The following is a 22,371-nucleotide window of genomic DNA, read 5'->3' as shown; positions in this document are numbered from 1 at the left end:
CCTCACTGGGAGACTCTTGCCTGGTCCATGTAGATCAGCTAGTTCTCTTCTGGTTAGACAAAAAGAAGGGCTTTGTGGTTGCTGAATTTGGTGACGAACCTTGAACAAGTAACAGCACACTTGTGCCTTAGTGTCTTGAAATGAGGAGGGGAGATTAAAGCTGGAAAGGATCTGTCTCCACATGAAGCTAAATGTGAAGTTTCTGTGTGAAGCCTGAACTAACAGGTACAAAGTATCATTAGCATAGATCTTCTGGGCCTGTATCCTGTTTAATGAAAAAGAGGCCTTTCTGGATTGTTTTATGTCAAGCCCTCTCTTTAGACTTCTCTGTAGTGAGCTGCATCCAGTTACTACTTCAGACTGTTTATTTATGCCATTTGTAGAGACATTGATGTTTTTATCGGGGTCGTTACTGAATTCTAATGTCCTAAAAAACTTCATAACAAAAGATGGGTGTTGTTCAGGGGCAGGTATGGCAAAGTTAGCATGCCTCTGTTAACTTAAAGAACTTAGCATTTCTTCTCTTTCTTCTCTCAGGCGCTGTTTCGAATTTTTAGACTTGCTGTTGCAGGAGTGGCAAACACACTCCCTAGAAAGGTAACCTTTGAAAACAAGTTATTTCTCTCTACTTATGTCTGGGGAGGTTAATTCTGGAGAAAGGATAACCTAGGAGGTGAGATTATATCAGGTAGCTTGAGTAGTGATATTTTTGTCACCAAAAAAAGCATGTACATATGTGCACACACCCCATTCGTCTGTAGTTCTGGCAGTCAGAGTTTGGTGAGTCTGTCTCCTATGCCAGCCTTGGAAAACCTAGCTGAGTGAATCCCTGAACTCAATAGATTTTCTTTTTTAAATTTTTTTTACTTTTTTTTTTTTGTTCCTTTTGCACCCCAAAGTGAGATGATGTGGAAGCTACCACATGTCTGTCAGAGCTTCTGAGGCTTTTACAGTACTTCAGACTAATGAACAGTGAAAGTAATTGTGGGGGAAGAAACTGGGACACAATTTCCTTAGCCCTAGACTGTGCAAGACTTTTTAAGGGTTAAGAGAGTGTTTTTTGCCCCCAGGCAGTTTCAAAAGCTAACTAAAGACTGACCTACGAAGAATGCTGCTTGCCTTTTCCTAGTCAGCAGCGTGGGTGAAATAAAACTGACTTGTAAGAGTAAATAAATAAAGGCTCCAAAGGATCTTACATGGAAATGGGAGGATGTGATGAACTATTTGTTCTTGGAGGCCAAGGCAAAATCAAATTAGTCATTTGTTTATAAGTGTGGTGCATCTTTCTGGACTGCTGGATAATGTTTTCCTTCTTATTTCAGACACATATCAGTGTTAGCTGAAACAATAAAGAAGGGAATTCATGATGCAGACTCTGAAGCCAGGATAGAGGCAAGAAAGTAAGTGGAAGCTGTTGTTGGTGTCTTTTCTTCCTCCCCTTCTTTGCCCCTATTGTGTTGCTAGCCAGTGGCATTGTATGTTGGAGACTGAAGTCCAGACAAGTTACCTTCGCCTGGCAGTTGATGTCAACTTTCCCTTGGCTTCAGTGTGAGTGTCCACTTCAGCAGATGTCGTCATACAAGATGATCACATGGGGCTGAGTTATATAAGTATCACATCTTCTAATGGTGCTTGTTTCACTTTGTTCTTGTAATATTTTATTGGCTTTTTATCTGTCTAAGCAGGTAAAGTGCTTACTGGAGTTGTTCAAGAGTCTAGAATCGAGAGCTAGTAACCTTGTCTTTCTCTTTGATGTTTGAGTTGCTTGCAGTTAACTGGTATTTCTTCTGTTCAGTGCAAAAATACTGTTATTTCTAATATATTTTTTCTTTTCTTTTTGGCCTGTATACAAGACCTAGGACGGAGTAATGCCAGGCCCAAGTATAAATTGGGAGAGGAGTGGCTGGAGAGCAGCCTTGCAGAAAGGGATCTGGGGGTGCTGGTTGACAGCAGGCTCAGTGTGAGTCAGCAGTGTGCCCTGGCAGCCAAGAGGGCAAACTGCATCCTGGGGTGCATCAAACACACCGCAGCCAGCTGGTCAAGAGAGGTGATTATCCCACTGTATTCAGTGTTGGTACAGACTCACCTTGAATACTGTGTGCAGTTCTGGGCCCCACAATTTAAGAAGGATGTGAAGGTCCTTGAATGTGTCCAGAGGAAGGCAACAAAGGTGGTGAAAGGGCTGGAAGGAATGTCCCCTGAGGAGCAGCGAAGGACTTTGGGCTTGCCTGGGTTGTCAGCTAGGAGCCTGAGGGACAAACTCATTGCTCTCCACAGCTTCCTGAGGAGGGGAAGTGGAGAGAGAGGTGCTGGCCTCTTCTCCCTGGTATCCAGTGAAAGGATACGTGGGAATGGTTCAAAGCTGCACCAGAGGAGGTTTAGGCTCAACATTAGGAAGCATTTTGTTACCGAGAGGGTGGTCAAACACTGGAACAGGCTTCCTAGAGGGGTGGTTGATCCCCCAAGCCTGTCAGTCTTTTAAGAGGCGTTTGGACAATGTCCTTAATAACATGCTTTAACTTTGGTCAACCCTGAACTGGTCAGGCAAGTTGGACTAGATGATCACTGTAGGTCCCTTCCAACTGAAATAGTCTGTTCTATTCTATTGTTATTTGCTACTCTCGAAGTAAAAGTCTTTGTGCTAGTACACTGCTAAATGGTATCCTAAATTAAGGAAATATTTTATGACACTGAAATAATATCTTTGTGTGTATCTATAGGAAAGCTTAATATTTGCAATTAATTTTCTTCTGTTGATCTCTTGCATTTCCATTAATGTGATTGTACTTAAGGTAGTATGCTGATATACTAGGATCATGCTTTTCTGAACAGAACACTACAGGAACATTTTTCTTCAGAAAGAGGATGCTGTAAAACATGAAATCAATGAACAATAAATTTTATTAATCTAAATGCTATATTATAAGCAGAAGTGTTTCACAGTAGGACTGCTTAAATCCTTTTGAAAGGATTTACGTGATGAATGTGTCCATCACTATAAAAGACAGTAAGCACTGAGACTTCATAGCAGGTGACTAGTTAAGCTGAATAGACACAGCAAGGAGAATAGCATGAGACTTTGGAGAGTGTGCTTAATTCTCTCTTACCATGTTTCTTAATTAACAGCATGACTGATTGTAAGACAAATTTGTTTCCTTCTAGTGATGTGAGAATGTATGTGACTTCTCTGAGGTCTTGCTGTCACACACAAACAATTCTTGATTGATTTGAGCTAACGATCTTACTCTTAAACTGCCCATTAGTTGCCCCCGAAAAGTGCTGAGAGTCTTCGTCTCCTTTGTGACGAGAGGGAATGGTGTTTAGCCATCAGCCAGGAGATTTGGACCAGAGAGGAATCCTTCCCTCATCTTAAAATGCACTTTTATTTTTAGCGTGGCACTGACTGGAAGTCTATAGGAGCACCTCTTTCCTTTTCCTTGTTATTTCTTCCCAAAAAGACAGTCAACAGCCTCAACTCAGTACAGAAGATTTGTCTCTGCAACATTGTAGGAGGGCTGTTTGTTAAACTTAAGGAAGAAAACAACACCAGCTCATGCTTTCCTGAATCAGGCCCATGCATGCGTGTTCTCGTTTTGGCATGTTTTTGAAGTAATTATTGAGCACCCAGTCCCAAACTAGTATCAGTGTAGTGGGTCTACCATCTCCCGTGTACAGTAGACAGCCAGAGGGATGAGGGTTTCTTCTGTAACAAAGCTTTGTTGGCTACTTGTGTATTTATAATGCACCAAATGGTGTGTTCCTGTCTTCTTAACTTTCATTTGGTTTGTCTTCTGTGCGGCTGCTTGAGCAATACAATGGGTTGAAGAAAGTGATATGTCTTGAGTGTGTCATAGGGGCAGTAGATGATTGAAATGACTGGGCTAATGAGCCCACTAATGCCAATAGTGAAAAGGGCTCTGACTGCACCTGTGCCTCACTGCCCCCTAGAACCTGACAAAGAAGTATTCACAGTATTGTGCCTTGTTTCCAGGTGTTACTGGGGTTTCCACAGTCACTTCAGCCGAGAGGCAGAGCATTTGTACCACACCTTGGAGTCTTCCTACCAGAAGGCCCTGCAGTCACATTTGAAGAACTCTGACAGCATCGTGTCCTTGCCACAGTCGGATCGCTCCTCCTCCAGCTCCCAGGAGAGTCTTAAGTAAGTCTTTCAATGGCACTACCTCTCGATTTAAACAACCGCGGATAGCTCCATTGAACTGGAGGGAGCCATCACATTGCTTTGTCTCATCTGGTCATTGTTTGGCCTCAACACTTGGTTACTCCAAAATTTTTTTTAGCCAACATTGTATTAAAATAAAAAGCCAGTGAAACCCTTTAAAAAAAATCATTATCTTGACTCCATAAATAACTTTCTAGGAAGCTTTTTGTGCACAGCAAATACTGTTAGTCATTCCTTCCAGGTGTGCTTAAAACAATGCTTGGATTGAAATTCTGTGTTCAGCATTAATCCTAGAGGTATAAGTCTGCCTCTTTCCATATAAGAGAAGAAAAATTACTAAATTAAATTTGAGTTGAAACTGCAAAATCAGTGTGTAACTCTTCTGCTGAATGTATGCATTTTACCTTCTCTTAGAGATACAGTCAACTTAGGCTCCAAATGTCTGCCATTTAAGTGTGTGACGTATATGAAAAATATCCATAACTTACTGGTGTCACTTTTAAAATCTACGAAAAGTGTTCTTAAAAATCTCTTCTTACTGAAATAATGTGCATACTAGGTTTTTTTCTTAGTGCTTTTGTAAAGAATTTCATGGTGGTACTGTATTTATTCTTAACTAATAAGCTTTGTTAGTCTATTCCTGTATATAAATAACTTCCTATTAACTCAGTTGTGTACTGAGGGAACAGAGTAGCACTGTTACTGATGACTATGAAATACTTTGTTTTAATAAATATTTATATTAACTTCTAGCCGTCCATTGTCTGCCAAAAGAAGTCCTACTGGAAGTACTACATCTAGAGGTGAGAACAGGAGCTGGAAAATGTGTTCAGGTGTTCCTGAGGAAGTGTGATGAATTAGAATGAGAATTTCAGACACTATGATATGCAAATAAAAACTTTGATCACTGTTTACTGCTCCTTAAGATGGCAGCTTAGTATGTAAAATTTTTTAATTACTTTTGGGTTGTACACCACATTCTGTGCATCGACTGCTGATGCTTTTGAAAGTTAGTAAATCTGTTATTGCTTGCACCTGAAAAGAAGGCTAAAGCCTTGAAAATTCTAGCCAAGGTATGTTTAGCTGTGCAATAGCTGGAATGAACTACTGCTGATGCTAAGCCATACAGCTACATAGTCTAATGGTGCATTCAGCTTTACAATTTTCTGTCATTTATTCTCTGTGATTTCAGCACTTACTGGAGGCATTGTCTGTACACAAGTCCTACAGTGTTGAATTCCATCTCGTTGCTAATCTGTTTTTACTGTCAGATGGAATATTTAAGTGCAGCTTTCCTGTCCTAAGTAAATGCATACAATAATCTAAATGATAGATTTTAATACAGAATATAATAGACAAAACTTTGTTGGTAGATAAGTTGCCTTCTACACCTGACCAAGATCGGGTTCTGGCTGGTTCGTGTATACAGTACACCCTACTGAGATCTTTGATTCAAGGAGATGTTGTTGTGTAACCTACTTGATTGTGCACACAAATGCATGTTTGCTTGCAGCTGAATAGTCAAGCTTCATGCGTAAGAGGGTAAGCATCAACAAGTGATGGGAACAGCAGTCCTCATGAGAAGATGAGGTGTTGGGAAGGAATTTAGTAGAACCTGGACTGAAGGACCTGCAGGTCTGTTTTGGCCAGCAACTTACAAGCTGGTGATGGGTACTGTGGTTGAACTTTCCCATCTAGGTTCTATTAGAAATGTCTTTATTACTGGCCTGGCAGCCTTTTTGATCTCAGCATTTAGGTTAGTGTCTGATAAAGTTCTTAGAGGTAGCATCAGGTCAGCATTGAAATATCTTTGCAGGCAGTGTGGGGAAGCCCACATTGCCCTGATAAAGCATTCTTAGTTGAGGTATTTGAGTGCCAGCAGGGAGTGTTAAAAATAGTACATTAAACTGCTTGTCAGGCTCTTTGAAGCACGCAGCTCAAAAAATTAATCTTCTTTATTCTGGATCTCCCACTCCCATCTGCAGCATCTACAGTAAGTACAAAATCTGTGTCAACACCAGGATCTCTGCAGCGATCCCGCAGTGACGTCGATGTGAATGCAGCAGCTAGTGCCAAGTCAAAAGTGACGTCTTCTGGAGCATCCACCCCCTTCAGTTCTGCTGCAGCCTTGCCCCCAGGCTCATATGCATCACTAGGTAAATCTACATGTTCTTCTACTCTTGCAGTTAGCTTTCTTTGCTAGCAGAAAGTGCCTCGTAGTTTTATTTGAATATTAAACTATAACTAGAAGAACATATCTCTGAGATAGTTACCAGCTCTTCAGGATCAGTGTGTGATCTCTTACCCTTTGGGATTAAGGAAAAAATTTGCAACAGAACTGACTTGAAACAAGTTCTTAGTTTTTGAATTGTATAATAGTCTGTGTTTCACTCTTCTTTCTGGGCAAAAGCAGATCTTATTACGATTCTGGGACATTGTTGAGGAAAATACTTACAGCTCAATTCCTTTTGACATGTCCCCTGTCTCTTCCTTCTCTTCCTTCCCTCCTTTCCTGAAACTGGTTTTCTGTTAGTTGTTTTATGCTTTGAATAGTACATCTTAGTTGAGTTTGATCGCTTTGTTTTACTAAAGATGTAGAAGCAAAAGAGAAGTTGGCCTTCCCATTTCACTACACAGAATATAAGTATCTGTTCCTTATGCTGACTCTTTTTGGATTGTAGCCACATGGCATATTATTCTCTCAAAGCATCGTATATCACTTTCAGGTGCCTCAGGGTTTCTTACAACAAAGTTTGCATTTGATCTTTCTCTCCTGGACATGCCGTTTAAGGAGGCATGGAGGAGGAAATGCAAGACAGTGATTGACACCATATTTGTAGAGCTTCAACTTGGTTATGAGCAGAGCTGATCATCTGAGCTAGTTTCTCATTCTGCTGGTTTCATACTAATCTAATTCCAGACTTTTCATTGATTTATCTTTACAAGAGGGAGAAAAATCAGAAATCAGTGATCTCTATTTAAGCTGTGTAGATGGTCTTCATTGAGTCAGTTGAGAAGTTGCTTCTCCTTACTGTAGGGCATTTGGTCTTTAGTCTGATAAAATATGCTTGGTGAATTATGTAGGAATGGTTTCTATAGATTCCTTTTGTAGACAGGTTTCTTTCATATCTGAAATGTTTTACCTTGGCTTAAGTGTGTTGGTTGTATTTGGTCCAGAAGTTGAATTCTTATTCTGATCTAACATACTTCATTCAAGCTTTAGCTACATTGCAGTGAAAATGTAATGCAGAATATGAAGTTGATCACATAATAGCGTGCTTTCGAGCTCACAGATGCAACCATTTTTAGTCGCGCTGTATACTGGATTCAGTGGCAAAACTGCTTTCGAACAATCTTATGAGGAAGAACAGAAGAGGGGGGAAGTATCTACTAAAGTTGGCTTTGTCCTTGAAGCCAGGAGATGGAATAGAATACGGTGTTAGTCTTGCTCTTAAAACAGACTGTAGGAGAAAAGCAGCAAATGCAGTCCAAGTGATGCAAACATGGCTGCTCCTGAAGGAGCCTGCTTCCTTTTGAGCTGGTAGGGACATTTGTCACCTGCGCATTCCCATGAGAGAAATGGCGAGGCAAACAACGAAAATGGAGTTTGGCAAAGGTTGGTTATTGCAGGAGGGGAAACCTGCACGTGTGTTCTTCAGATACACCAAGCTTTGATTTGCTGCTCAAACTTTTTTCATTTCTTTAATTGTGCTAATTTTTGTGCATATTTCTGTAGCTAATATATAGTGCCCACTTCTGTTGATGTTACTAATTTTCCCTATTAACCCTCTCCTTATTTTTTTTAATTTGCCTAAAGATGGTACTACCACTAAAACTGAGGGTAAGCAGTCTCTCTGTGTAACTGAGGTGTGTCCACAGTCGTACCACCCTACCTGGTCTCTGTTCTCGAAGTGTTATCTGGTTCTCATCCATGTTCACTGGTGACCTGCATGAAGTGTTGCATGGTTGTCCTGCTCATTTTGATGCCATGGGGTATTCTTCACTTCCTCTTTGAGCTCCTTCCTGCTAATAGGCACTAGTCTGCTTTTATGACTTGACTTCTGATCACAAAGTTGTATGTGGGTTTCCATATTTAAAGCACTGCTTTTGGTTGAAGGTGACCTGTGCACAGATTTAAAAAAAACCAAAAACCAAACCCCCAAACCAACAAAATAAAAAAAAAGCAAAAAAACCAATACAGGGCTTCTGTTTTCTTGCTCCACGATGTGTAAAGGTTTGCTGTGTTTTTCCATCCAAAGCTCAGGTCGCAACTGCCAAATGCTTTCGGGAAGAGACTGGGCAGCGAGAGAATTGAATGAGATGATCACATGGCAGAAAAATGAGGACAGTAAACAATGATCTCTAGGGAAGGAATATTTAGTCAACCTCTTTAAACCTGAGCGCTCTCTTTTTGTTGTTAACTGTCTGAGTGAGATGACTTACATCTAAGACAGTTGGAGGAAAGACTTTTTTCAAGAACACTGAGCCTGCTAGTTTGGGAGGGCTCCCAGTCTGTTTCTCTGGCTCGTTGCCAAAGCTTGTTCTTTATTTCTTATTTCTCAAGCAAAAAAGATCACTGGGAAACCACTTTTGCTGAGGTAGACAGGAGTTGAAAACAAGAATGTCTTCTACACAGAATGAGGACACCACACCCCCCAACAAACCCATTTTTTTCCTGATGCAAGTCTCTTTTCAAGGGATCTATTACTGTCTTGTGGGACTGTGCTCATATCCTTGATGGCTGCTTGTATTTGGATGTGGTGGTCTGAAAAGTGCCACTGTGCTGTTGTGACGTGTGTGTGTTTTCCTTACTGATGCATTGATTTATTATTTAGAGGGAAAGGTCTCTACCATTTTTGGAACTGGTACTTAATCTCAGTGTTGAGAGATGAACTGGCTCTGCATCCTGGGCAAGTGTTTGTGCTTCGTGATCTGTCAGTGATAAGGAATATGAAGTTGTCCTAAACACCTGTCTTTCTAAATCAATAGTGAATTAGATGAAAGTTCTAAATTGTTGTAATACTAAACTTTTTTTATTCATTATTGACCCTTCTTTTCTCTTTTCTTCCTTTCTTCCCAGTTTTCAAACCTTTCTTTTTTTGGCCTAACTTTGAAATGTTGAATGTTTAATGTTAATTTATGAAATACCCTATGCGGTTTTCAGTCCTCTCGTAGGCTGTAATATTTGTGGGGGCCTGTTACAACAACTGTCTTCTGGAATACTTTTCTTTTTAGTTTATTAAATCCTTTATTGTCAAAATGCAAAAGGGTGGCTTATTTATTTTATTAGTTGGGTTTTTTTTTTTTCCAATTTGGAACCAGATTTGATTTGGTAAAAATCTGTAATAGAAACCAGCAAGTTGCTTGTGGGGAAAGATTGTGAGCTGAACTTTCAGAAATAGAGTTTGCCATCCCTTTAAGTGTTAAATGCCAGATCTCATCTCTTCTTTTTGCTGTAGGATCCTTTTTGGGGAGAGTGAGGATCAGGGAGAATTATAACATGGCATGCTACAGCCAGAGCACTTGAAGGATGAGTTTAATCACTGTTCAAAACTCTTCATTTTTGTTTTCCTTTGAGACAGTTGAGGGAAAACGAGCCTTTGTTCAGTATTCAGTGTGTCCTACAGATGAGGGCTGAGAAAGGTCTTCTGCCAACTCCCTGATCTTGCAGAGTTTGTCAGGAACTACAGGGAAGCAGAACTTCATATTCTTGACATAAATGTAAAAATTAAGGGGGCAGGGGAAGAGGAGAAACATCCCCTTGCTCTGGGAATACCTGTGTGTGCAAGCGACACTCTTGGAACGTAAAGCAGAAACTCCATCCGCACTTGTGCCCCTGGGGGTTTTTTTGCAGGTCACCAATAAGTAATTTAAGAGCAAATCCCTGTGGTTTTTTGTGTGGTTCAGCTTGACATTAAATCTGCAGTCTGGTTCCCATCATGGCTTTCTGTAGCTACAGTGTAAAAGTTCTGCACCTTCCCCTCAGCCGGGAGCCAGCATTGTGTGAACTTGGCAGTTCCCATCTGCTTTGCCCTCAGTTCTCCTCAGTGTTTTGTTTTTGAGCCAGACATCTCAAAATAGGAGCAAGATAGTAGGTTACACCAGTGGCAAGAATACAAGTTAAGAGCTGGGTATCAGTCCTTTTGTTTTAAGTAGTGTCATCCCAATTGACAAATGCTGTTGAAATGCACTTCCTTATGGAAGGTAGCATGAATCTATTTACCACGTGCAGGTCTCCTGCTGCCTCTGTGCTGTGAGGCTGTGTCTTTATGCAGTGCTCAGTTATGTCTTCATTGCCCAGACCCTTCATTTATGGGTATCTCCTGAACTTCATTAAGAGCTTTGCGTGCAGAAAGCTTGTAAGATCTAAACCTTTATAGTCTCGATCAGGACTTCACAGCTAGTGCTGTGCGGGGAGCAGTTGTACCATGTTTGTTATACCTGATTAAAAGAAAAACTTGGAAAAGCTTCTCCTTGTTTTATCATGAAATGGCTTTTCAAGGAATATTTGAGGTGCATAATGCTGACTTTCAGTACAGAATAATGGTTCGGAGTGTTTCTGTTATCTGGCTGCTTTTTCTGAAAGTGAGCATAAAGACAAGCCCTTCAGACAAGCCTTTCTCAAAATGGGGAAGCATAAATGCTGGTCTGTCCTGAAACCGGCAAGTTTAAAACAAAAGCAGCAGTTTCCAGAATCAGTGGCACAATTTTTAGTAGTTTTTATGATTCACCAGAAAGGAAAGAAAACCTGGTTTATTATAGTTTTCAGATCACTTAAGCTCAAAAAGAGTGGTCTGCTCAGTTGGACATCTTGAGTGCTTTACCAAAGGCTTTGGGAGTAATACAAGTTTTAAGAAATCGCCATTCCTGTTTTCTTTTCTGCCTTAAAGCTCTCCCTTGTCCTCAAGGGCAAGGCTTGATTCAAAGGTGTGACTGAACATGGTGTCTTAAATGGAAATGTTCAGGTAGTAGGTTTCTTTGTTCTTTTGTTCCATTCCTTTGCAAGTGCTGACTTGATTTGCCTGTGCTTGTTGGTGTAGGGCAAAGTGGTGCCACTATTGTTCCCTCAACCCTCTGCTTTGGAAGGATTTCTCATGGAAAACCCAGAGGCAGCATATGCTGATGGTTTCCAGTAAGGGTCGAGTGCTTCTTGGGGGAAATTATGGTGCAGAGTCAGGTCTTACACTAGTGTAAAGTTGGACACATGCTGAATATGCATGGAAACCATTCTAATGGTGGTTGTTAGAAGTTGTTTACAGATTTATAGGTAAAGCATGTTTTTAATTGATGCGTGCATGTCTCTGATGTCCACATGTCATTTAGCAGTGACACAGCTAGGGGGGTCCTATAGGCTCTTTCAGGAATGTTTTTCTCCAAGCAGGGGAAAAACACAGTGCTGAGTTACCTAAATGGTTTAAGCTGATCCATGGAGAGGCCATGAATGTCCCAGTCTCAGTGCTTCCATATATAACTTGTGTGGTAGTAGGTATCGTTATTTGCAGCATGGAACAGATTAAACTGAGTTGTGGAGTTGTTATATACAATTTCTAGACTATTTGAAAACCTTTTCCTTCAGTGTAATACACAGGCTGAGTCTCACAAAGCCCGTGTCTGTTCTGAGCACTGGGGATGGAGGTGCTGCAGTATCCACCCAGAGGAGCTCGGAACAATACTGCCGGATGAAGCCTCTTGTAACGCAAAAACATTATAGAATCTTCCTTCACTTGTTCCTTTTTAAAAAACAAACTTTCCTAGGTTTAGATGTATGTTAGGCATTTCAGGGTTAATTCTGATCCATTGATTGTTGTAAAAATGACAGTAATGTTAAAAAATAAAACAAAAACCTCCTAAAAAACCCACAAATGGTTTCTTAACACAAAGCATTTATATGGAGTCTTTCAGAATACTTTCTGTACCAACAGCGATGTGTCACATGTCAAATTTGGATCAAGAGGGTTTTTTTCTGGAAATACTTTTATGTTTTTTGGAAACTAGTTGGGGCGGTCTTTATCTGTTCCTTTGCTGTGCTGCTGTTGTCAGGATGCAGTAATTCTTTTAAAAGCAGCAGAAAAAGAATGGTTATGAAATATGAATTGCTACATCTGCAATTTGAGCTAGATATGGAAACAAACCCACTTGAAAGCAAAGTCGTTTTGGGAGGGGAGGTGTTTGCTTGAATTTAACATAAAAAAAAAAGTCTGAATAACTTATTTGATATGTTATTTCCAGTCCTGTTTGAAATTATTTTTTCTGTCTGGCACAGAATGATAGAGATAAAGCCACACAAATAGTCCTATGTGCAAATAACTCTTGGATGTGAATGCAGACTCTTGTTTGCACATTAAATTCTTAACAGAATGTAGTAGAGATATTTGTATTGTATAGATGAACTTCTATATATACATGCTGTACTTGGTATAATATATAATAAAAATATTGATATTTTGAAGCCAGACAAATACTGATTCATCTTGCACTAGTATAAATCAAGTAGGGTTTGGATATCATAAGACTAATTTAAAAGTTGTGCATGTATGTCAAGATAAGTTAACATAGGAAACATCCCAGATCTCTCTCCAGGTTTTCTATCTCGTACAGATTTGCCTAAAGCAATTTTGACTTCCAGTTGGCCACTTTTTGTTTTACAGCTGAAAACTGTACTTGGATAGGAAGAACTTAGAATCTTAACTTTTTTCTTGAAGAGTAGCTTTGAGTCACTTACTCTGAACCATTTGTATGCTGCAAGCAAGATTAATTACCTGTATGAAAAAATAAATACGTAGTTTTTAAAGTTCAGAAAATAAAACTTTGGAAAGTACATTAATAATTCATGCTTCAAGGAATGCATGTAATAGATGGCACTTTTTCCTTGTAACCGTGTGAAGAATTTGACCTTGAATTTGAGAGGTATTTTTCCCTCTCGTTTTACTTTACACTGTGGACTTTAAAGAATGAAGTACTCTTAGGGTAAGCTGTTACTGTACCATCGCAGTATTCATACCATTACATCATTTTTGTATCATGAATTTCTAGTTTTCTGCTATTCCTGTTATTTGCAGAATGCAAGTCCAGTGCAGTGTTAGTTCAAACGCTTGTCAGCCTTTTTAGAAGGATGAGAAAACCAGTATCAGTATTGGGACCTCTGTTCCTCCTGCAGAAGAGCAGCTCTTCATCTCACGTTGTTCTCTCTGACACTCATTAGGCCGAAATCAGTGTGCAAATCTACCAGTCCAAAAGGAAGCAGAATTTTGTTCCTGAGCATTCATTCATTGAGAAACTGCTGAAGTTGGTAGGAGTCTGTCCACTAACTCTCAGGGGTTTCAAAATAGGACTGAACTCTCTGTTTCTAATCCTGCTGATAATCACATGTTAATTAAGTTTGACCCTTTGGTTCAGTTTTCTTTCTTAAAGCCCTCAGAATTGGTATCAGAAGCTAATCTTGGTTTCTCTTTATATATTTTTTTAGGTTTTGTATTTCCTAAGGTGGGAGAGTCACTTATTACATATTGTTCCAATTTTCTCCTTCTTCTTAGTCACCTGCTGATAAAGAAAAAAAAAAAGTTTTGTAGATGCAGAAAGAACAGAAAATTTTGAGGATCTTGAGTGTCCTCTGCATAGGAGGAGACATCAGTCCCTTCTCACCCATTCTTGGCTCATACACATCACTAAATGTGGCTTCAAATGCCATTTCTGTGTAGAATGTTGAATTTCAGCTTGAGTTACCCCCCAGGACTTTCTGCACTGCCAAGGCCTTCTGTTGGTGTTTGGGAAGGATGTAAGTTAATTCCATTACTGGCTCCCAAGACTGGTCAGGTTTAACTATGTCTTGACTTACTGTTTTGTACTCCTGCTGCCACCAGTGATGCCCTCCTGATGTGAGAAATGAAAGGAAGCCTTGAGGCTTCTGACAAGAGCGTGAGGTCCTTCTGCCTCCTTCCCCGTGCACGCCTGCTTTGAGGTTTGGGGTACATGCCTTGTACAAGGCAGGTTGCACAGCGGCTCTGCTCTTCTGCATGTAGCTGTGCGTGTGCCAGACTTGCAAGGGATGGGAATGGGCCAGCAAAGAGCTCTACAGCTGCCTCTGGTTGTGTATCAGGCTGACCATTTGTAAGGGGCAGATAATGTCCTAGAGCAGAGGAGATCTACAGTCTTTTTGGTGGTAGGAACACCTTGGCAGCCAGTTTCATGACTGTTGGACCCATGTGGACATGCTCAGAGCTTGTTTAGTTGAGCCAGTGGTTAGAAAGTGGTTTGTTTATATTTTCCCAGTTTTGTGCTAATGATTTCTTCTATGTCTTGTCTACAAACAATTGTTTGAATGTAGGTATCTGTATCTTGCCTACTGAGGTATTTCGAAACTAGGTGCTGGTGGAGAGGTTTGAAGTACAGCTGTCTTCTAGGCTTTTTCCCCTACAAACAAGTCCAGGCTTTCTTCTCAAAGCTAAACATCTCCTTGTCACTTTATGTCTGTCAGAAACTTGCAGACCATGTTATGAATATTTTGAGAGCTCAGAGATGAACAGAGCTCTCAATCCGTTCAGCCTGGGCTGCTTGCCATTGTCTTGTCCTGCATGTGTACCTTATGTGAAGTGATTTGGGGGGGTGGGGGTGGGGAGGGAGTGTATATCTTCCTGTTCATATTTCTCTGTATGTTTATGGTGGAGACAAAGGGCAGGAGATGAATAACTATAACCAGTGGGTGCAGTTGTCTAGACTCTTCTCTTACCTGTTGTGGTTTTTTTCCTTTTATTATTGTGCCTGAAACTTGAAGTCATCCTCTGAATGCAGGAGAGCACTGGCATGAGTCCTGAGAAACAGCTTCAGATTTGGCTGAGAACTGAGTTGTTGAAAAGTACTGATGGAGGCTCTCTTTGTGTTGCTCTTAATTATCATTTCTTTCCCATTAACTAGAGACAGATAATTGAAGTGTAGCACTGGAAAGAACATTCTGTAGGAAACAGCCCTGCCCCAGGAAGGGGATGAACTGATGACCCTGTAAGCTTTTCTAGCTCAAATTTCTGTGGCTTTTTCATGAGGAAAGGACAGAAAAAGGACCAAGAACACTTTGAGACTTTATATCCATTCTCCACTTAAATAAAGAGCAGACACACAGAATCATTTTTCAACAATGTTGATTGTGTTAAATGGCACTCTCCATTACAAGTAAAGTTACACTGATTTCGGGATAAATATGAGGGAACTGTAAACAGCAGAGAAAATTCAATGAGCCTGAAATAAAAGCGTAGTCAGGTTGCGTTGACAGACTCTCGCAGGAGTGCATGCCAGCCTGCGCATGTAGAGCAGGATATAAAGCACCAAACTGCTAATTGGAAATCCCAACGATGGAATTTGTGGGGGCATCTGTCAAGCCTGTGTCTGAAAGGGTGATCGCCTTGTCAGAAAGTAATGATTTGATGTAGGAAGCAGCATTTTAGGAGACTGAAATTTTTATTGTTGATACTTTGTAAACAAGCTACTATAGAAGAGGAGCAAAGGCTATAGAGAGGTAATATTTTTTTAATTAAACTGGCTGATAGCGTTACAGAAAGCAAAGAAGTTTTCAGGCTCATGGACTGTGACTGTTTCCACTCCCTCCCCTGCATCTCAGCCAGTCTAATAAAAGATGTTGCCTCTGCCTGTAAAATTCTTTTGTAGCCTGCCTAATTGTGCGTATAGCAACCCTGCAAGCATAGAACAGCATGTTAGACACTGCTGCCTTTGGAAGAAACCTATTAACAGTCTGATTGTCTTTGCATTCTTTCAGGTCGGATTCGTACAAGGAGACAGAGCTCTGGCAGTGCCACAAGCGTCACCTCAACGCCTGCTGATACCCGAGGCCGCAGCCGGGCTAAAGTAGTTTCCCAGTCCCAGCGTAAGAAGTGTTTTATTTTGGGGGGAGCAAAACAAATAGTTATTAACATGCTTCTCTTGAATTGTAGTAGCATCAGCTGAGGATTGGGCTCACTTCTGGTAATAACGTTTGGACGTGTAACAAAACGAGTCCCCGCTCAGCCAGTGTGTGCTCTTGCTGATGAATAAGGCCCCAAATCTGAGTACTTAGTTGCTGCCTGTTTTTTACCGGTTGTGCAGCAGAATTTTATGTCACTGTGATGTGTAGGACTAAATAACTTGCACTGGGTCCCACTGAGACACCCTCTGTGTCTGTAGCTGACTGCTGTCCTGGGTTCTTGCCCTGCCAAGCTTCTCCTGCCTATGTGACTGTATTTCTTGTATGTGTAACATGTGAGCTGTCGAAAGTTAATGGGATTTGGCATCAATTTGAAATAGGACATCACCTATTTTGTGCAGATACAGTGGAGATGGTTCTGCCCTCTGATTCACATGGCACATCTGCACTTTCTGGCTTCCTGGCAAGGCATGGTTTTCCCCAGGAGCCGTGCATACGGTGCTGCTGCGTATTTGTCATGTGTATCTAAGGAGAGTTTTGTCAATCAGACTTTAAAAGGAATTGGGGTGAGGGAGAAAGCCACTCGTGTTTTGAGGATCTTCAAGCTTGTGGGTAAGAGGAGATGGGGTTTGTGGAAAGACCTGTTTGTTCTGAGGACTTGTCTTGCTTTGCACCCCTATTTAAAAGCTCTTCTCTGTTCATGCTCTCATTGCTTTGCTCTGTCATGCTGGAGGGATGCAGAAGCAGTTCATAGCATTGTGTTAGGCTGGGAGAGCGGAAGAGAGAAGTATTTTATTCAGGATGGAGCCAAATGGAAATCTTTACATTGAGGTCATGAAGGAATTTGGGCTTTGGTATGCTGATCTAAATTGATTTCTTCAGTTTTGAACCTAAAACTGATCCAAAGCCAGAAATGACCTTTTTTCCTAAACTTAGTTTGGTGACAAATGATCAGACCAGATGAAACAAGTCTCAGCAATATTTAAAGAATAGTTGAGTATCCAAAGGTTTCAAAGATTATGGGCTTAATTTTTTTATAGAATGTCTTATGAAGCTTTAGGATGGTCATATCTGAACCTGCTGCCTTGGTCTAGTTTGCTGAGTCCTGTTTTCAGCCTAGCCCAACCAGATGTGATCTTTATCCTTAAGCCAAACATTGCATGAAATAACCTACGTATTCAAATATAATATGGTCACAGGACCAAATTCTTCATGCCCACACAGTGGATAACTGTGTTGCAATTTTGTAGACTGGGCTGGGGTGTAATTTATAACAGAACTTGGGTCTTGGTGTGTTGGTTGACATTTAGCTAAGAAGCTGATCAACCTTGGCAAATTTTAGTTGCATCTGCATGTTAACTCACTGCATTCTGCAGAGGCTTTAGGAGTGACATGTTTGTAAATAAATCTGTCTGTATTGTGTATAGCATAAACCGCATGCTGAATGCTCTATTGTCTTGCTGTCTTTTAATCCACTTTTTGCCTGTCCTTTGGTCTGCCCTCATAATCAAGGATCCAGATCAGCTAATCCTGCTGGTGGTAAGAAATGTTTTCCCTTTCTTGCTTTCTCACGTTATTTTCTTCACATTTTTTAACTGCTAAGCTTTTAGCTTCCTGCACTCTCTCCTGACTGAGACTTAAAAAGCATTTCCTTAAAGTCATAAATCCAAATGTGTATGGCAAGTGATTTTACTTTCTCATAGTAATCAAACCTGGTAAGCATACATTCTGCATATTGAAGCTGGCTCATTGCTGCAGCTTAAACCCCAGGTGCTACGTTCTTCTTCCAGTTACTTCAGTGCAGCCCTGCTGTTATTGATGAGAATGCAGCACTGTAACTGAGAGGAGTCTTGGCTTTTAGGACGTGGATGCTGTGTGTGACTGGCATCTGTCTCAAGTATTCTCACTTTGCGGGGGGACACGGGGACGGGACATGGACGGACATGGAGCCAGCACCACATACAGTATTGGAGTATATGATTTGATTGATTGAGAATGGCTTTGGCCAAGAAACTTGAGGGGGCAAGTAAGTTAAAATAATGTGTTATGGTATTGTCCATGAGATTACTAGAATTGCATGTCTTCTTAAATTAAGACAGAAGAACAATCTTTAACTCTTGCTAGTCATAATGGTATCTGGAACTGAATGTTTTTGTGAGATGTGCAGATACTTTTCAGAAAGAAACCAACATGAATATTGGTTCAGAATGTGAGCTTGCCCAAGTATGTTCTTGTAAGCTTTTGAAATATACTTTTCCTGGCTGTTTTAGCAAACAAATTGAATGTCAGGAATAGTAATATCAGCAGCAAATTTTCAGTGACTTTTATATACCTGAAGAAGCAAAAAAGAGTCTTGAATCTATTACTCTTGCAGTTCTTTATGATTACCTTTAAGCTAGCATTACTTGATTTTTTTAACAACTTACTAAATGAAGATCCATAGCAAAAAAAAAAAAGAAAAGTATTATTCAGTTCATTGAGTTAAACAGCAAGACCGTTTCAGATGGAAATATCTGCTGCAGCTGGAATGTAAATATTTAAATAAATCTTGCTTAGTAGACTGTCTTGCAGACAACATGGCTTGGAAGAAATGGACTATTCAAACAGACAAGGAAAAATAGAAAAGGCCCACTATTCAACGTAGTAAAAATTTTTCTCCAGCTCAAAAATAACTAAATAGCCTAGGTTTAACTAATCAGAGCTAAGTAAGTCAGCATCTCTACAAATGTGACAGGCTTACTTGGTTTAGTCTTTGTTGTGCTGATCTGCTGCTGTTGAGATGGTATTTTTTAAATTTTTCATCACTGAATTATTGCAGGGAAGTAATGCCACCACTGCAGTGTAGCATGAAGATGCCTGAGCTACTTTGCAGCAGGTTACCAATGCCAGAAGCCAGCATGCTGCAGCATAGCTCTCCACACAGGCTAATTTACATTGCTTTGCAAGGAGGTGAAGCAGCCTGTCAACTCCATGCTGCTGCAGCAAGGCTGCTCCTGGCACATAAAGCTAACTGGGGTATTCACACACTGCAGTGTCTGCTTTGGTCTGGATCCCAGCTGGGCAGTGTGGTTCATATAGGCAGGGTTCCTGATGTCAGTGTTTGTTGTCCATGGGCTTTCCTCAGTCTTCCTCAAAAGCCCGTGGAGAACACTGCTATTAATTTTCTGAGTGATTTGGGTCAAATTCTTAGCTAGAGCTGATTGTGTTCCAGTTTTGCTGTCAGAATTTTTAAAATCTTGGGGTTTTTTAATTGGTTTTTTTCGTTATTTCTGGTTCTCTTCTAGCTGGTAGCCGGTCTAGTTCTCCGGGTAAGCTGTTAGGAAGCACCTATGGTGGCCTGAGCAGTGGAACATCCAGAGTCCAGCCAGTGCCATCCTCTTCAGAGAAGCGCAGCAAGATCCCTCGGAGCCAGGGGTGCAGTCGAGAGACGAGTCCCAGCAGAATAGGACTAGGTAAGAATAGTCACTGCAGTGACATGCTGACCAGCGTGCTCGAAGGAGGGACTTTCCTGTTGATTAGGAAACTGTGTTACTGTCGTTCTTCTGGGTTTTTCAGCTGGCAAATTAATGTGATTGTGGTTTGTAGGAGAGTAATTTTAATTTTCCAGGTTGAGCTATAGTTTCAAATTAGGCCTAAAGATGTCATGAGATGTCTTCTGTTTGAAATTCAACATGAGTGATGTTATTAGATCAGGCAGCAAAAACAGTTGTCATGATTAACCATCACAGCAAAAATACCTCATTTGGCATCAACTGCTTAGTCCTAAAATGGGTTGAGCAATCTTTACAGTCAGTTGGAATCAAGGGCAAAAAGCACCTTCTTGGATTATTTTAGAAATTTTGCTGCTTAAATGGTTTGCTTCTCTCTTCCTTAATATCTTGGAGCCACTTTCTTAGATGGCATTTTAGACTTGTGCTTTAATTGTTCTGCTTCCAATATTCTTGTCTCAGTGACTGTTATGTAAATATTCTATAATAGTTTTTATTTTCAAATTTATCAGCAGACTCATTTTTTTAAGTCAGGTGAGTAAGCATCATTATATATAAACTTTTGTCTATCTGAATTGAGGTGAAAAGGTATTCAATGTGCTGTCTGAACAAGTAAATATTGTTTTCATTTTTTAAATGGAAATGTTTTCATAAGTTTGAAGCTTATGTAGAACAACAACACTTTAAATAATACTGTTACTAAATTATTTTATATCTCCAAAGAATTTATTAGTAGGTTGAAATTGATTGAAATTATAGCCCTACTGTTGTCAATTAAATTTTTAACTATTGCCTTAGCAATCTATTTTACATTTAAGCTACCTTTCTATTTAGAGTATGTTGTTAATAGAGAAGTATATTATTCAATACATTGAAATGAATTTAAAGCACCTGAGTGCATATGCTGTTATGATTCATAAAAATACTTAATGTTCATTGTGATTATTTTTCCAAATTCAATGTTCTTCTCATGTCTGATCTATTTTATGGCCTCTGTATGAATACATTGTGCTTTTCTGTTCATTGCTTTTAAAATGTAAAATGCTTCCCAAATATTAGAGGTAATTGTTCTGCTATCACTCTGCAGAAGGACATTGTTTTTTAGGAGGAAACAAAGAATGATGGATAGTACCATCACACATGCATAACCTGATTGTCACATTATATGGTCTGATTTGAAACAGTCTCAAGCATCTGAAGGGAAATTGCCTTGTGTAAAATCCTCACTCTTGGGTTGACTGCTTTCAGGTATATTACGGGAGCCTTGACTTCTTTTGGAAGTGTAATTTCTATCTCACTGCTCTGACGTGCTCCCTGTGAACACAGTCAGTGCTTGTTCTTTGGGATTGGGAGAGAGCTCTGACAGATCTATCAGATGTGTGGCTTCTACTCGCCCCTCTGAGTTGATGGCCAAAGCCTGTTCTTTTGGGCTGTTACGGGAAGAGGAGAACCTGACACTTGTGTTGCCTTTACTACTAGGTTGCAGAAATTCTGTCTCTTGATTGGATCATGAACATGGTAATATTGGCTTGGATGGAGATAGCTTTTGAGCTGTCATCTTTATATTATTATTCCATTGTATTTATTACTTTATAACATAGTAGCTAACAGTACTTTATGCTTGCTTATTGTGTTGCTTCAGTCCCTATCTTTCCTTGACCTTTTTTTTCATTTGTTCATTTCATTAATTAGACTCCCACTCACCTTGGTCCTAAATATGTTGATAGTCTTTTTCAGAGTCTGATTCAAGAAGGTGCTTGGGCACACATATGACATCAAAAGTACATGCAATACTTGAGGCTTTGTGGGATTATTTATGTATTTGACACGTATGTGCTTATCCCATGGGGTGAAACATCTCTTAAGTCTGTGGTCACATTGCAGTGCAGTGGGTGTTGAGCCATCGTGCAGATAAGACTGTTAGAGATGGGTAATTCCTGGATCCTGTTCATAAGTCATCCATTGACTTGTATAGTTTTTGCAGGGGTGACTGGGAGTTGCAGCTGGACCAATGCTGTGTGTGCAAGATTAAGCAGTTGGGCTTTATACAGGAACCATTCACTGGAGTTTTTCAGGCCCTTCTGGGGCAGTAGGAAGCTGATAGTCTCTGCATGTGGATGCCCGTTAGCATCAGTACCTTGCTGCTAGCTTAAGAATTCCACAATGACCATGAGTATATGTGAAGTATGTTCCTTCTGTATGCTGGAAACCTTGAAGTACATTGTTTTCCAAGAGGCAGCACAACAAGGCACGTTTGGCATGCTGAGGTCCTGTGTGGTCGCCTGTATGGCCCTGCTCTGTTGCACTTTTCAGTTTTAAGCTTGCCTTTGCTGTCTGCTCAGTGGAGATTTACTAGTGGTGATACCCTTGTTGGGGAAAGAAGAGTATAGTCCCCTTAATCTTGAGCTTTTCTTTGGGCCCCTTGAAGGAGATCTCTTCAAAAAAGGTGATGTCTATTTCCCAGAGACTGAAAGTTTATCTGCTTGAAGTTAATTCTGTTGGATGCTCAGCAGATCGTGTGACACAGTTGGATCTGAAAGGAGTGAGAGATTTGAGATTGTCATTCTCCAAAAAGCTGAGCAAGCACAGCTGGCTGTCAGTTTCATGCAGCAGCACTCTTTCTGTTGGGGTTATGCTGTGTGTGTTGGAAAGCTGAAGGCAATTCTTGACTTGCCTCTGCTGGGTGTACCCCACTGCAGAGCTTTCCCTTGGCTGTTTTGGCAGCATTTGCAGGCTCTTTAAAATGCTTGTATTGATGTAAAAGAAGTGTCTGCTGATTTTTAGTCTCCACTTAT

At 40.4% G+C, this 22,371-nt stretch overlaps 1 protein-coding gene across 4 annotated transcripts in view; it reads left to right on the top strand.

The window, feature by feature from the left end:
• CLASP1 (cytoplasmic linker associated protein 1) overlaps positions 1-22,371 on the top strand; it is a 176,912-nt gene that overhangs the window by 86,545 nt on the left and 67,996 nt on the right. For all 4 annotated transcript variants that reach the window (XM_010568686.1, XM_010568695.1, XM_010568680.1 and 1 more), the window contains exons 15-21: positions 538-597; positions 1,323-1,400; positions 3,992-4,159; positions 4,934-4,983; positions 6,166-6,336; positions 15,945-16,052; positions 19,373-19,540. In XM_010568686.1, coding sequence (XP_010566988.1) covers positions 538-597; positions 1,323-1,400; positions 3,992-4,159; positions 4,934-4,983; positions 6,166-6,336; positions 15,945-16,052; positions 19,373-19,540 — 803 coding nt within the window. The remainder of the gene's footprint in view (positions 1-537; positions 598-1,322; positions 1,401-3,991; positions 4,160-4,933; positions 4,984-6,165; positions 6,337-15,944; positions 16,053-19,372; positions 19,541-22,371) is intronic.

The sequence above is a fragment of the Haliaeetus leucocephalus genome, unplaced genomic scaffold (genome assembly GCF_000737465.1).
Source record: "Haliaeetus leucocephalus isolate CR32 unplaced genomic scaffold, Haliaeetus_leucocephalus-4.0 Scaffold1, whole genome shotgun sequence".
Taxonomy (NCBI): domain Eukaryota; kingdom Metazoa; phylum Chordata; class Aves; order Accipitriformes; family Accipitridae; genus Haliaeetus; species Haliaeetus leucocephalus.
This window is presented reverse-complemented; position numbering and strand designations above follow the sequence as displayed.